This window comes from Seriola aureovittata, chromosome 16 (assembly GCF_021018895.1).
Source record: "Seriola aureovittata isolate HTS-2021-v1 ecotype China chromosome 16, ASM2101889v1, whole genome shotgun sequence".
NCBI classification, from domain to species: domain Eukaryota; kingdom Metazoa; phylum Chordata; class Actinopteri; order Carangiformes; family Carangidae; genus Seriola; species Seriola aureovittata.
In genome coordinates, this window is record NC_079379.1 from 12,722,519 (window position 1) to 12,737,502 (window position 14,984).

A 14,984-nucleotide genomic window follows, 5' to 3' on the forward strand; every position below is an offset into this window, starting at 1 on the left:
TGCAAATGTGCTCATAAGACGCAGCAATGGGTTAGCATAGAAAGATGTGGTAAAGAATAGCACAAATTGCAGCCAAATTCATTAAGGCTTTTGAAAGGTTTATGAAAATTTGCTAGATACCAAATAGAGAAATCAAAGTCTGCTCAAATACAGGCAATTTGGAAATAAAGTGTTGATAAGCGCTCAGTGCTTTTCTGTGGATTTTACATATTTTATTTGCCTGTGGTCTTGAAGAATCGATATCATACATATTTCAAATCACTTTGAAGGTACACCAGTGAAAAACACAGTATGTTTGACAAATTAAGATCTGCTATGAGATTTTATGTGTTCCAGAAGAATTGGCACTGGATTCAACAAGTCCAGATTGAATATCGAAGTGAAACAGCCAAAACAGGAATATAGTGATGGTGACTGTGAAAAAAGTCTTTACACCTTTAAAGTCCATCAGTTCAGCTATTAAAAGTCGCAAGTGGAATTTAATAAAATCCAGTTGTTCTTGTGGTTAGAAGTTCAACATGATTGTCATTGACAACGAGGGAGGAGAGTAGATGAAATGGATATTTAACTTCAATGAGAATAGAATAAAAACACATTGATGGTCATTAACAGGAATGTCCTTTACAGAAAGACATGGTGGACTCAGTCGATGGGGAAAAAACAAAATCAGGAGTGTAGCCTTGGATGTGATGTGATCCAGCACATCATTAAAAAACACCTGCAGTCATATCTTTGTTTGTTTCTTCGGTTCAGTGATAAGAAAAATAAGAACTCAGTGAATACTAACAGGAAACCAACCTTTGGGGTTTGTGCTGTTGTGTGTCTGTGTGTATGTGCTGATGTGTGTGTACTGTAAAATTATTTAATTAATTTAAAAATTGTTTTCTGTCTGTTAATCACAACCTAAATGGAGAGATGACACAATGTTAACTTTACAATTGAAATTTGAACTTAAAATCACATTAAAAGGTGGTGTTCCTGGTCATTGCACACCATTATGTTGCAGAATACACTTTATGTTTAAAACAAGTAAAAAAAAAAACAAACAAACAAGGAAAGCATTACCTATTTTTTTGGCTTAACTTTCTATTAAAAGTTCTCCATAGATTTAGCATTACTATAACATTGTTGGATATGGTACTTTTTATTCCAGTTATTTTTGTGTGTTGTCAAAAACCTGGTGCCTACATTTCCCAAATTAAGTATTGACCAAATCACACAATACAACTTGAGTCAAGTTGTATTGTGTGATTTGGTCAATACTTAATTTTCATACTTGTAGTCTTTAGCAAGTGCCATTACTTGAGTGTTATTTGATCAGATTTCCCTTAGTTACTTCTGGAGCCACAAAATGCTCTTTCTAACTTTTTTTCACATATGCAGAGGTATCTCCCTGAATCGACAGTTTTTGATGTTTGATAAGATCTGCAAAAAAATGTAGTGTATTAGCTCCTTTTAAATGATATGGGAATTTTGGGGTTAAAATTGGTATAATCAGAAAAATATGAATCCTACATGTTCAATAACAACAGTGTAGCTTCCTTTAACATTGTTTATGAACACCGCACCAAGATCTCCACCACGGGAGTTTTTTTCTGGAAGAGCTGATAAACCTCATTCAAACGACACTCAAGGGTGTAAAAGTCCAAATTGGAAAAGGGAAGTAAAATCATTTAGAATAAACTTTTAGTTCAAGAGGGATTCCATATGGAGTAAAGCTAGCATAAAGTCCGTGTTTTGAATAATAACCCTTACTTGTTGTATTTACCCAATAGTCCTTATATGAAGGGCTAGAGGGCCCAACTGCTAGTATGGCCTGGATGAGATAAATAGCTGGGCTCGAGGATAAACAAGAAGGTTCTGACGTGTCCAGGCTACTGTGAAAATCTTCTAAAATTGTCGACTTGCTGTGAGCATCCTAAATGTTTTTAGGCAGCAACTGGGCACAGTTAAGGTGGCGATGATGGGTGCCAGCTAAAGCCAATTACAAACGCCTTTTCCCAAAAGAGACAGCCTGTTTGTTCACAAAATTAGAACCATATTTAAAAGACAGAGGTGGTAACGTATTGTCTACATTTCTGGAATAGAAGGGGCATGAAAGGGAGTTTATTTTCTCTATGAAATTGACTATGACCCTTAAAACAAAACATACTGTTTGTGTGTTTGGATATTCCATGCATCTGCGTGGTTAGAATAGTGTGTGTATCCATCTTTGTATCTTGGAGTGTTTCTGTGCTATGCTGTTTTTATTGAGGTTATTCATGCAGGAGTTATTGAGGGAAATCATTTTACAACCAAATTATACTGTAATTATGGAGATGAGAGGCTCTTGTTCAGGGACACAAACACAGAATGATGATGAGTGTGTGTGTGTTTGTTTGTGTGTGTGTGTGTGTGTGTGTGTGTGTGTGTGTGTGTGTGTGTGTGTGTTTGTGTGTGTGTGTGTGTGTGTGTGTGTGTGTGTGTGTGTGTGTGTACCTGCAGGGCATGCTGACGGTGTCAGATAAATTTGTATCTTAGGCATAAAACAAACTTCTTATTCTCACTGATCAATTGAAAAGAAGACCCAGGCTTCCTCTCCTCACTCCTGTCTTCTCTTGTCCTCATCATTTCTCTTCGGCTCTCTTCTCCTCTGATGCCCTCTCTTCCTCTCTGCTGTTTGGTTTTCTCCTCTTCCCTGTTCACTTTTTTACCCACCTGGTCTGTGTCTCTCCTGATTTCTTTAAGTTTGGTCAAACTCCTCTCCTTCCTGTAGAGCAACACATGTAAAAGGGTAGAGTTTGGGAGGCAGATGAGAGAGGGTCCGGCAGTAACTGTAAAACCGTCTATTCACACAAACATCAGAAAAACAACACAAACTTCTAAGTAGCCCCAGTGAATAAAGTTTAACTGGATGAATAATTATGATGCAGAATGGCAAACAGAGGATACTCACTGCTAACTGTTAATATTTCCAAAATAATGACCCTAAATCTGGAAACCAGCTATGTGTTCTGTGCCATCTGACATTCTCATGAATATTAATTTAACTTACTGTTGGAAAGGCATAGATAATTGGTCCGAATCTGTTCTTTTTCTAGACAGTGAACTACATGGCCTCTGTTTTTCAGGTCTGGTTTAGCTCATGTGTTTTTGTAGCTTTCACATCAAGAAGAAATGTCAGTGGATTGGATCTTTGCAATTTAATGAGAAAATGAGGCAGTGGGTTATGAAAAGTCAAAACATTTATAAAATAGACCTGCATCTGAATCACATTAGTGGTCAGCTATAAATATGTGTCATTGATTTCTGAAATAGCTCTGCTGGATGTGACTACAGAAACATTCACACAGGACACAAAAACAACACAATCACAGCCTTGTCTCGAATGACTCGCTCTTTGGGTACAGCTCAACTACATATGATGAATGTCTTTGGAAAGACATTACTGTTAAAGAAATGTCCTGTCAACACAGAAAATACTTTTCATGAGTCCAGCAATGACCAATGTAAAACTATCTGCTCTGTAGTTCAAGTTCTAGCTGGGTTACACTGACTCTGCCTTTGACTTCCATCAGACAATAAATTCACTTTCCAAGATATTGAAAGATAAGGCGATATTCTAGATTTTCTTTCTAGTGTCAACAAACTCAATGATGAGAGAAAACACAACATTAAATTTATCCTACTAACAACTTTGTAGCTCATTTGTTGTACACAATCACAAATAGATTTGTAATAAGTTTAATAATGAATCTGTATGTAGTTACATATGTCCATGATTCACACTGTCTTCCCTATAGCGATCAGCTGTGGACATCCAGGAAGTCCCATATATGGTCGTACGGTGGGAAACGGCTTCAACCTCAACGATGTGGTCAGCTTTGTTTGTAACCGGGGTTATGAAATGGAGGGGCCTGCACGCGCTCAGTGCCAGGCCAACCGCCAGTGGAGCCACCCGCCCCCAACGTGTAAAGGTGGGGAGAAAAGTTAAGTGTATTCACCCCTAACCTTATTTATCCCTAACCTTTAATACCACCACAACTCTTATCTTTATTTAACCTTACTGCCTTTTCCTATGGCAACCATCCTTATTTACCTCAACCATTGTCATTTCAATTCTACCTCTAACTTTATTCAATGTAAACATATCTGCCATTGTAACCCTGAAACTTATTATAACCAAGAGAGAGTTAAAAGTTAAAATTCCTTATTATAAAGGTTTTCTTTAATTTAATGAAGTTTTGAGGTAGATTAAGTACTCTACATCCGTCTAAGCCTTTCCTGACTCCAGCCTCAAGAGTGGATTTCTTTTGTTTTCAGTGAAACATAAATCTCAAGCCGCAATTGTTCTCTAACAATCACAGCAACAATGGTAGATTTGCTCATATGAGATTATACTGAAATTATCAGCTTTCTGCCCAGTTTACAGAATGAAGTGCCAATGCATTGAGTAAAATTTAAAAAAGCAGTGTGATGATAACAAGCCATTACACTCAGTGGGTGCTGGATCCAGGACACCGAAACCTACCACCACCAATCATCACCTACCATTCACCATATCTATCATATTAAACACCAGCCCTCGTCATTTCTTCCAGCTTCACTCCATACTCCTAATTATGTCCCATATTATTTTACAGAGCTTTAATCCCAGTGTAAAACACTGGGAAATAAAAGAGAGGGAAGAGAATTGGCCCTCTATGGTTCATGCCAAATAACACATATCTCTCTATCTCTGTTTATTTGTGTGTGTCCATCTTTGTGTCTCTCTGTGTATAGTGGTCAATTGCTCTGATCCAGGCATCCCGGCCAACTCCATTCGGCAGAGTAAAATAGAGCATGGCAACTTCACCTTTGGCACAGTGGTTTTCTATGACTGTAACCCAGGATATTACCTCTTTGGGTCACCTGTACTGACCTGTCAACCGACTGGACAATGGGACAAACCCCTTCCCGAATGTATAGGTTAGTGTGATCATTCTCTCCACCTTTTTACCTTACATTCTATGGGACACACAACAGTGAACTTGGATGCTATCTAGAATAAATTAGAAATACTCTGACATTGTTTATTTTTATTATCTGTCATGTCTTATTTTCAAGAGTGTCATACATTTTAGCAAAGAGTATTTCTTTTTCTGTCCTGTATTTTTCTCTCCATCCCTTTATCTTACAGGTATCTTTTTGTTTCTGAATCGTGTATTTAGTTCTTGACAGCGGTCACTGCAGATCTTCTTGCAAAGCTGTGTTGAGTCAAAATGTGCTGTCTATCCCTCCCTCATCTCTCTCTCTCTCTCTCTGGGTCTCTAGTTGTAGATTGTGGTCATCCGGGCTCTCCCCCTAACGGTGTGCTGAGTGGAGATAAGTTTACATTTGGTTCAACAGTTCGGTACTCCTGTCTGGGCGGTAGACAGCTGAAAGGAGAATCATCCAGGACTTGTCAGCTCAATGGGATGTGGAGTGCCCCTATGCCCTTCTGCTCTGGTAACCATTTTTAACCGCTATTGAATATACTGACTTAAAAGTCACGCTATCAGAAGAAGAGATAGAGAGAAGTTGCAGATGAAAGGCAAGATGTCTTAAAACATGTAGACTCAACAGAGTGTGGAGCATTTCATGCCTTTAAATCCTGCAGGCACACTTTCTTAACCCTTCTACACTTGATTGGAGGGATAATAAGAGGGATGGACGGACAGATAGAGAGCAGGGTTACTGCATGAAAAGAGAACATATCACTATCTGTCTGTTAAACAGCTGTGGAGCATAACCTCCCTCTAAAGACACACACGCACTAGGACCTCTAATCATGTGCAGGCCCGTTCTAGTTCGTTTTGTTAACCTATTTTAAGTCAGTTTAAAGATGTTCTTTACATATTAACACATTTAAAACTTAAATAAATATGTATAGCGTGTGAACCGCTTATCGTGACCCAGGGTGAATTTGACCCAGACGGATGTGATCATTATAAGTGGTTTCCATTGTATGTCCTGTGCATTTTCTCTTGCATTAGCTGTATTGTCTGTGTGAGTATATTTGTGAGAATACTGTGTACTATAAATGCCCCCCGTTATTGTTCTGTAAACTGCTTTACACAAGCATATTTCCTCCCTACTGTATATGCATATCTCAACACTTATTCAGCTAGATTCTCTCCAGACAGAAAGCCACCTTCCCTTCCATGATGTATAAACAAATGTTATATGGTTCTCAGTCGGCTGGGGGCATGATTACGGCTCTCCGGAATGAGAGGCTCCCAGCTGCCACTTATATAACAAACTGACTGAAAACACATTACAGATGATTTGACTAAGAATACATTGTTATTTACAGCAATTGCCCAGGGGAGACGCAGGGTGAGAGAGGGTAATAGTTTAAGAAGCAGTGATTCATGCTTTTTACCTGGCAGGTCTGTGCCAGAGCCCTGCAGAAATAAGGGTTCAGCCTATTCTAGCAGTGCTAGCTCCGCAATTATACTCCATGACTGCTGATAAGCAAATGGTGTTTCTGATGTAATATGGGTTATGTTACCCCACTGGCATTTCAGAAGTCATTAACATACTAGATATAGTTTAAGCAAGTGGGTACAGTGGTTATTGTTACTAGACCTGAAGCCTCAAATCAAATTTTCTTCACTGAGAATTATTTGTTTTGATATATTTGTCATTATTTTGTTTTTTTCTTAGGTTTTCAAAATAGAGTGAGATTTAACGAGATCAGGATTTGGGATTTGACTTTTATTTCAGTGTATGTAAATGCTGTGCCTTGGCCTACTTACTTACCTAACTACGCAAACATTGGAAATTCAAAAGCAAAAACATTCAAGTATCAAGTTTTATCATGGTAAAATGAAAAATACAAACAAGATGAACAAGCATGCTCTGTAAAGACACATCTTGAATATTTATTTATCAGGCCTAAGCATTGAATGACCTTGTTTTCCAGCCATGTGTAAAAAAAACTGACTTTACAGCTTTGAAGCAAAATGTTCAAATTCTGTGTCAATGTATTTTACAACAATAAGAAACTTGAAAGACTACAGCCAGGAGATTATTAGCTTATTTTATCACAAAGACTGGAAACAGGGGCAAACAGCTAGCATTGCTTCCACAAGAAAAAGAAAAAAAAAGATCCACCCACCTGCACCTCTAAAACTTTTAAGCTCTACAAGAAATAAAGTGTAAAAACAACAAGACATGGTTTTATGGGGGTTATGTTCAGGACTATTTCTTGGTAGGGCGCAGTGACTTCTTGTCATTATCATGAAATGAACAGGCAAATAGTGGAGACTTCAGAAAATAAATAAAATTTTTACACTTGCCGAAGCTGCCGATTTAACAAATGAGATATAATATGTTAATAAGTGACCTTTAAAGATGCTGGTCGTGGATTTTTTTTACCTTTGGAAGGAGCCATGTTAGTTGTTAACCGGGTGCTGGCTGTAACCTCATATTTAAAGGAGAGTGGTGAGTGAATAAGCGTATATCTTAAAATGTCAAAGTATTACTTTAATTTTTAGTTACTGAAAGCTGAGTGGCTGCTGCTTAAAAAAACATTTTATAAGGAATTACATCATGTTCAAACAGTTTCATTAGTCTTCCCACACCTCCCTACTCGACTTCCTGCAGCAAGTCCTTGGATCAGATGAGTGAAAATCTTATCGCCTAGTCATTTTTCTCATCCAGCATTATGAGAATGTCTGCAGGCCAGGGCAAAGTAGCTTCAGCTCAGTAACACATGAATTTATCCAAGCCAGACTACAGCCAAATCCTTCTATCGGATAGATGTTACTGTTTGTGTGTGTCCGATTTGTGGTTGTTCCAAAGTCACCTGAGGGAAACAACAGCGATTAGTTTTCACAACACTTTGTCCCACGGAAACTTACACGTATACATGCGCACACATTCATGCACATAGGCAGGCTTGCACCAGTAACATCAGGTAGATTGATTGTGCGCCCTGTTGAGACCTAATACACCTGAGGCTACATGGTGACTTTGGATCTGTGTGTGAGCTTCCCATGGGAGTTGTGTAGATGGTAATGTAGTGTCTCTGAAGGTGTGTATGTGTGTGTGTCTCCTGACTGATGGAGCATTTTCGATCTGTTCTCATATTCTGAAAGAAAAATCATTTGACTTGTTATAGATAGTTTCCTCACATTTCTGTGCTTTTAAAGACAAATAACAATGACACAATGTGGTAAAGGTTTATTTATTTACATCTGAGAACACTGTCTGCGATCCCGAGGCATTACAAAAGATGTTAAGTCATTATGTGTTGTGTCTGTGGGTATGTGTAAGCTCAATTTAGCAACAAGCCTCTAGATATTTGCAGTATAGTACAAACAGAGCCAATGTGAAATGAGGTTATTTGTCAAAAGTATGAGGAAAAAATCACAAAAACATTGCAGATACATTTGGGAAATTCTTATGGTAGTTGTTCATCACACAAAGCATTTGTTGCACACCTTGAAGTAATGGTCGATAATGGATGTGAATGATGTTAGTAAATTTAAAATAACAGTAAAAGTAGTAAAAATATTCATCCTGTGTTCTGCTAGCTGCTATCCAAAACCAATTAATCAGGCTGTGACATTAATTATATGCACATATAAGCCAATGCAAATTTTAGACCATTAGCAAAATAGGCAATAGTGACCAGAAATGTTTGGGTAGCAATATATTTATCAGAGCCAGTGCATTTGGATGACAGTGTGTGTGTTCGTGTGTGAAAGTGTGTGTGTGCTCCCAGAAGCTCGCTCTGTCTGTCAGGCAGAATTTGCTGACCAGGCGGCTATACAAGGGCAGAGCAAGGATCACACACACACACACACTGCCACCTACCTACCCAACACCACACCAACACACACATACACTCTTAAAGCAAGTATGTGCCCCTTGTCACAAGTATATGTAATACTATTTGTAAGCAGCCATGAGAATGTAATTGGAACATGGAATTAAATATTCACTTCACGCTGCTGGCTTCACTCAGCAATGCTGGTTTGATATTTAAGTAATAAATTACAATTATTTTTTTGATAATTTTAGATTTTTTTCTCCTTCTCCCTCTCCGCTTCTCCATTTAGAGTTTTAATTTGATCAATTAAAAGTCATTTTAAGGTTTGAAGTTCATTGTGTCTTTGTAGAATATGCAGCTGGTTTGTGATGACTGTAGTTTTGAAGTTGGCGACCTAACCCTGTCTTTTTGTTTCTGTCACTGTAGGAGACACAGCTGGTTCCTGTGGTGATCCCGGCATTCCCTCCCATGGCTCAAGGGACCAAACGGATTTCAGGATCCGTTCCAAGGTTTACTTCAGCTGCTCAGAAGGCTACGATTTGATTGGTTCCGCTGAAAGGATGTGCTTCCCTAATGGGACGTGGTCCGGCACGCAGCCCTTCTGTAAACGTAGGAAGATTCTTAATACTATTTAATTTCAACCTATCCAAACCCAGGACCTTGACAATGACCCAGTTATATATGCACTGCACAGTCTCCTAAAACAAGTATAGTCATGGAGCTGAAACTCATTGAAATGCACAAGGCTTTCTCTCGCTCATTCTCTCCTTTTTCCCCCCAGCTGTCCAGTGTGCTAACCCTGGCACTCCCAGTAATGGCAGAGTATTTCGTTTGGATGGAACAACGTTTTCTCACTCTGTCATCTACTCCTGCATGGACGGCTACCTGCTCACTGGCGCCACTACTAGGCAGTGTCAGGCCAACGGGACCTGGTCAGGAGTACAACCCAACTGCACCAGTAAGTTACCTGCTGTATATTGAAAGATGGCTGACATATAGATAATTTAACAATATCTGATGCTCTATAAGTAAATACATTCATCTGCAATGCATTTTTGTTGTAGCCTTATTAATTTGACTGTAAACTCATGAGGTGACTTGGAAGCTGAAGAGCCGACTGTCAGCTTTATATATCACTTACTATATATAATCAGTATTAAATCCTTGCTTTGCGAGTCTGTAACCCATAAACATCTCTAAACTCTGATGTGTGATTGTGAGGTTTCCTTTCCAGCCTATTGCAACCCTATTTTATGCGCTGTTTTAAATTATTCTGCGACAGCAGAGGGTCTGAGTAATGAAATCAGCCTCAAATCTTCATCCTCCTGCTTCAGACTTTATAGAGTGACATGAATAACCTTGATCGTTGTTTACTTTAGCTAATTTGCTTTTTGAACTCTGTGACAGAATTCCCAAGAGTAAATAACCATAAAATATTATGTTTCGTTCCTATATGAAATGTGACCAAAGCTGTGGTTGGAACAAATGTTAATCAGTGCTATGTGTTACTCTGACTGAAAAAATCAGCTTGTTCACATGCCTGTAAAGAAAAATACAACAGTGGAATATAGCAATAACAATTTACATACTATCACAAAAAAATACCATTTTAACAGGTAGAACTTCACCTGTCTTGGGATCTCACATGAAGAGAGTCTTTTAATAGTATTTAAATGTTTTCCAATTGTCAGTGACATTTCCTACTTTAATACACTATACAAATAAATACAATTTAAAATATCTAGCAGTATGGGACAAAGAGACAGAAATGCTGAGAAACCAAAATTCTTAAATATGGGGTCCTGGAAAGAAAAAAGTTTATAGCAATCCCTGACTTAAAGGAAATGGCTTTTACAGTAGATTACACTACATCTATTAACAGGCATGACAGTATCTGGGGTGGCTTTAAAAGCATTTAAACTGCCTATTAGACTATGAAGGACAGTGCTTTTTAAGTACAGTCAGGGGAATCCTAATGTTCTTTAAAAGAGTCCCAGGACCACCTCAGCCATTTTTGATATCACTGTTTTTTCATTCATGAGAACTGAAGCCCATAAAGGAATGCAAAGAGATCTCACAGTTCGATCACAGATTCACTATCCCCTGCGATCTCCACAAATGAAACTTATATATTATGGATACTACAGTACTATAGTAGTATAGATAATTTTAGATAAATGTTAATGCAAAAAATGGCAATAACAACTTTTCAAAGTTTCATGACTGACATTTTGACTCATTGTCCACATGCAGTTTTAGTTAGGTCATCTCTTGGATCACAGCAACTTTGGGATTCCCAAGACAAAGTCTTCTCAGTTATAGACTTAATCTTGACCTTTGCCATTCTGATGTTTATTTATCAGATGGTCCTCTAGCTCATTTTAAAAAACAGTGATTGCACAACAGTCTTTCACTACCACTCTATCCATTTCTTTGCTTCTCTCACTTTCATTGACCCTCTGTCTTTCTTTTTCTCCACCCTCTTTATCTCTTCCAGGAGTAATAAGAAAATTAAAATTCCTAATATCTTGTGCCATAGCATGAGCGTGATCTGAGCAGTAATCGTCATTCCATCTCATTTACTCCAATCCTATCCAACTTTTCTCTATAGTGATAAACTGCGGTGATCCAGGTGTGCCAGCTAACGGCCTTCGTTATGGAGAGGACTTCACAATTGCTCAGAATGTTTCCTTCCAGTGCCAACCTGGATACAGAATGGAGGAGGATGGGTCACCTGTGAGGACATGCACCCAAAACGGGACGTGGAGTGGGAATATGCCCATATGTACAGGTAACTGAATTAACAAAACATCCAACCCTGCTTCAGCTCTACACAGTACTATAAAACCACCACTAACACTACTTTGTACAGAGGTATAGAATTATTTCCATGTTTACATTACAACTACTGTATTCATAAGTGAACTCTAAATACAACTTCAACCTATTTGTTGCCCCAGCTACTGTATAAAAAAACTGACACAGCAGATCTGCTCAATTAGCAGTCAGTTCCTCTGTGAGGAAAAACAATAAATACAAACAAATCACATAATACTGTCTGAGTCTCATGTAACAGCTTGTAAGTTCCATAATTAGTTTAAACTGTATCTATTACTGAACTTGATTGAAAGTCTTCCCAGACAAGAGAGTCTCCCAACTATTTGCACTGGTAAATTCTAGTGGCAATAAAATGATAAACTAATTTTACAATCACTATTTGAAATCCCCCTCACTACAGCTGTGGGTAGTACAGGACAGTGATTTTAGCTTAAACTTGATGTGTGCCTTTTTTTTTTCCTTCCTCACTTTCCGCCCTCTCTTTCTCCGTCGCAGCGGTGACCTGTCTGGCTCCCCCTTCCATCAGTAATGGGGTACTGCAGGGCAGTGACTTTGAATGGGGCAGCAGCGTGAGTTACAGTTGCTCACCTGGATATGAGCTCTCATTCCCTGCTGTCCTTACCTGTGTGGCCAATGGCACCTGGAGCGGCATGCTGCCACAGTGCTTACGTAAGCACACACACATCCACAAATGCAGCACATATGCATTTGACGTTGCCTGTTATTATTCTTTATCAAACATCAATTACAGTTGGAAGAAAAAATTTAAATTTGTCCTTGAGCTACACAAAGAATGCGAGCGCTTGTCAATATCGTTAGCACCGCATGCTGAAATGGAATTGTGTGTGTGTGTGTGTGTGTGTGTGTGTGTGTGTGTGTGTGTGTGTGTGTGGTGTGTGTGTGTGTGCGCGCAGCAAAGTTTTGTGGTGACCCAGGTACACCAGTCGGTGGTTTCAGAGAGGGACGAAGCTTCATCTATCAATCAGAAGTGTCCTTCACCTGTGCTCCACCTCTCATTCTGGTCGGCACAGCAACAAGACTTTGTGAAAGTGACGGTGCCTGGAGTGGGACGCAGCCACGCTGTATCGGTAATTTTATTCATCTATGTTCACTTGCCCAACAGACAGACCAGGGAGGCAATTATACAAATGAAAAATATTATCCAAACTCCTTTGTCTCCATTGGTCATGCAGTTTGTATAAATCTGCCAGAAAATCTCAACATGGAACAGTGTATTATTTTGTTATGGAAATACTTTTTGCTATATTGGCTAACAGAAATCAATATGACCCCCCCACCCTCATTTTTCATATTCATGTGATCACTCAATCTCATGCAAGAAGTCATGTTGAAAACGGTCAGGTAGCGCTTCGTATTGTTGGAGATTTAATACTAATACTAAAACTATCCTTTGTTGATTAGTTGGAGGAATTAGAACATGTTTTTTCTACAAAACTCCTTTTTTATTTAACAAAAGAGGACAAAGCTTTAAAATGTTAAATTCTGTCCAAACACAAGCAGCCACACAAGAACTTTGTCTAATAAATGCAGTTCATTATTGGAAAGATTGATCTGATGAGAGAGTAAGTAAACAGCTTTTGGTACTGAATAGTTATCATTACTCTGAGCTACAGGTAAATCGTCAGTACCAAAAAAGTATTGAGATTCGATACCCAGCCACGTAGGTCTTAGTCAAAGCACTGTATTTCTGAATAAATCCATAAGTTAAGAAAGTTCCCCAGTATTATGTTGTTCAACTAACTCTCCAACTCGGCTTTTAACCTCCACCAAAAATTGATTTAAGATTTTACTGATTATTTTTTAATAGTTCCTGACTTTATCATCAATCATCAAGCCCACATGAGCTGGAGCACAGCCTGGTATCCTCAGGCAGGGGTGTCTTACCCACTTCAAAGTCTGGGTTTAAAATTAAAAGGCAGTGATGGTTGGTCACTAGAGCCCCCAGACCTTTGAATGAGATTTCTCAGGAGGTAAAATAAGTATCTTCTTTTAAATAACATATCAAAGCAGAGTATTACAGACTTTCTTTTAATGTTGCCCCATTGCTGCACATAGGTTTTCTTTTGATTAAAATTATTTTTGTTTGTTTTTAATGTATTTCCTTTCCTGACTGAATATTTGTATGGGTTTGTAACCTATGAAACACATTATTTTGTTAATGCTTGCTCACTGTGGAGCCTGGACTGGTGTCTGATAATTCCCCTGCCTAATGATTGTGGCAATTAATGACCCATCATTATGGAGTTGACAGCCACATTTCAGTTTACTCAGGGGTTTGCTGTGTAGAGCAACTACTGCTCTGTCAAAGCTAAAGTTACAAAGACTTATTGGAATAATAATGAACAGTGACTGGAGGCTCATCTGAGACAATCTTGTTAATGAAAAGACAGCCTTAGGAGGACAAGCCTTAAAGGATTCCTCTGATGTGAGGGAAAGTATCATTTCCAGATTGACAACTTCATATAAAACTGCTACTTTTTTCACTGTAAGAAAGAATCAGTATCTTACCCAATAATGAAGATTACAATCTTGTGTGTCTTTAGTTTCAGCTTCAAATAATTGAGCTGTGAATGAGTTGTGAAATGCTGAGTGTTAAGTTGTTTTTACTGTTACCCTGGATGGATGTGGCTGTGTCACTTTCCACATGTATGACGGCTCAGTTTCTATTCCAGCGCCCACTGAAAGCATTTCAGTGGCTTGTTTCACAAAGGCCATCTGCAAGGAGTGCTTACACACAGGCCACAAATGATGGCAATGTGCCATTTCACAAATGATTGTCTCTAACAAATTACAGACATTCTTGTAAGTCTTACAGGGTTCTTGCATCTTCATGCAAGAGTCACATGCATGGCGTTTGTTTTTATGAGTGAAATGTGCCAAAACTCATACGAGATGTACTCACATGTTGCAAGTTGTGGCTTACTTACTCACCAAGCACTTCATTAGACACACCTTACTAATACAGCGGGCCTTTTGCTCTCAAAACGAACTCAGTTCTTTGGGACATCGATCCCACTGGATGTTGGAAACATTCTTTTGAAATTTTGGTCCGTGTTGACATGATTGCATCCCATCATTTCTGCAGGTTTGTCAGCTGTACATTCATGCTGCCAATCTCTATCACATATAATACGATATATAATATAATAATATAATCTCTACCACATGCCAAAGGTGTTTTATTGGATTGGATCTGGTGACCGGGGAGGACACTGAAGTCATGAAATCAGGTTTAGATGGCTATCATGCTAGCCATTATAATGTGGTAAATTATGTCCATTAAGGGATGCACACGGTCAGCAACATCACTCAGATAGGCTGTGGGATTCAAACAGTGATTGATTGG

The 14,984-nt window shown here is 38.7% G+C and overlaps 1 protein-coding gene across 3 annotated transcripts in view; it reads left to right on the plus strand.

Moving 5' to 3' along the window:
* csmd3b (CUB and Sushi multiple domains 3b) overlaps positions 1-14,984 on the plus strand; it is a 333,374-nt gene that overhangs the window by 303,182 nt on the left and 15,208 nt on the right. For all 3 annotated transcript variants that reach the window (XM_056398790.1, XM_056398791.1, XM_056398792.1), the window contains exons 57-64: positions 3,783-3,956; positions 4,762-4,947; positions 5,293-5,466; positions 9,206-9,388; positions 9,561-9,737; positions 11,391-11,570; positions 12,113-12,286; positions 12,532-12,705. In XM_056398790.1, the coding sequence (XP_056254765.1) occupies positions 3,783-3,956; positions 4,762-4,947; positions 5,293-5,466; positions 9,206-9,388; positions 9,561-9,737; positions 11,391-11,570; positions 12,113-12,286; positions 12,532-12,705 (1,422 nt within the window). The remainder of the gene's footprint in view (positions 1-3,782; positions 3,957-4,761; positions 4,948-5,292; positions 5,467-9,205; positions 9,389-9,560; positions 9,738-11,390; positions 11,571-12,112; positions 12,287-12,531; positions 12,706-14,984) is intronic.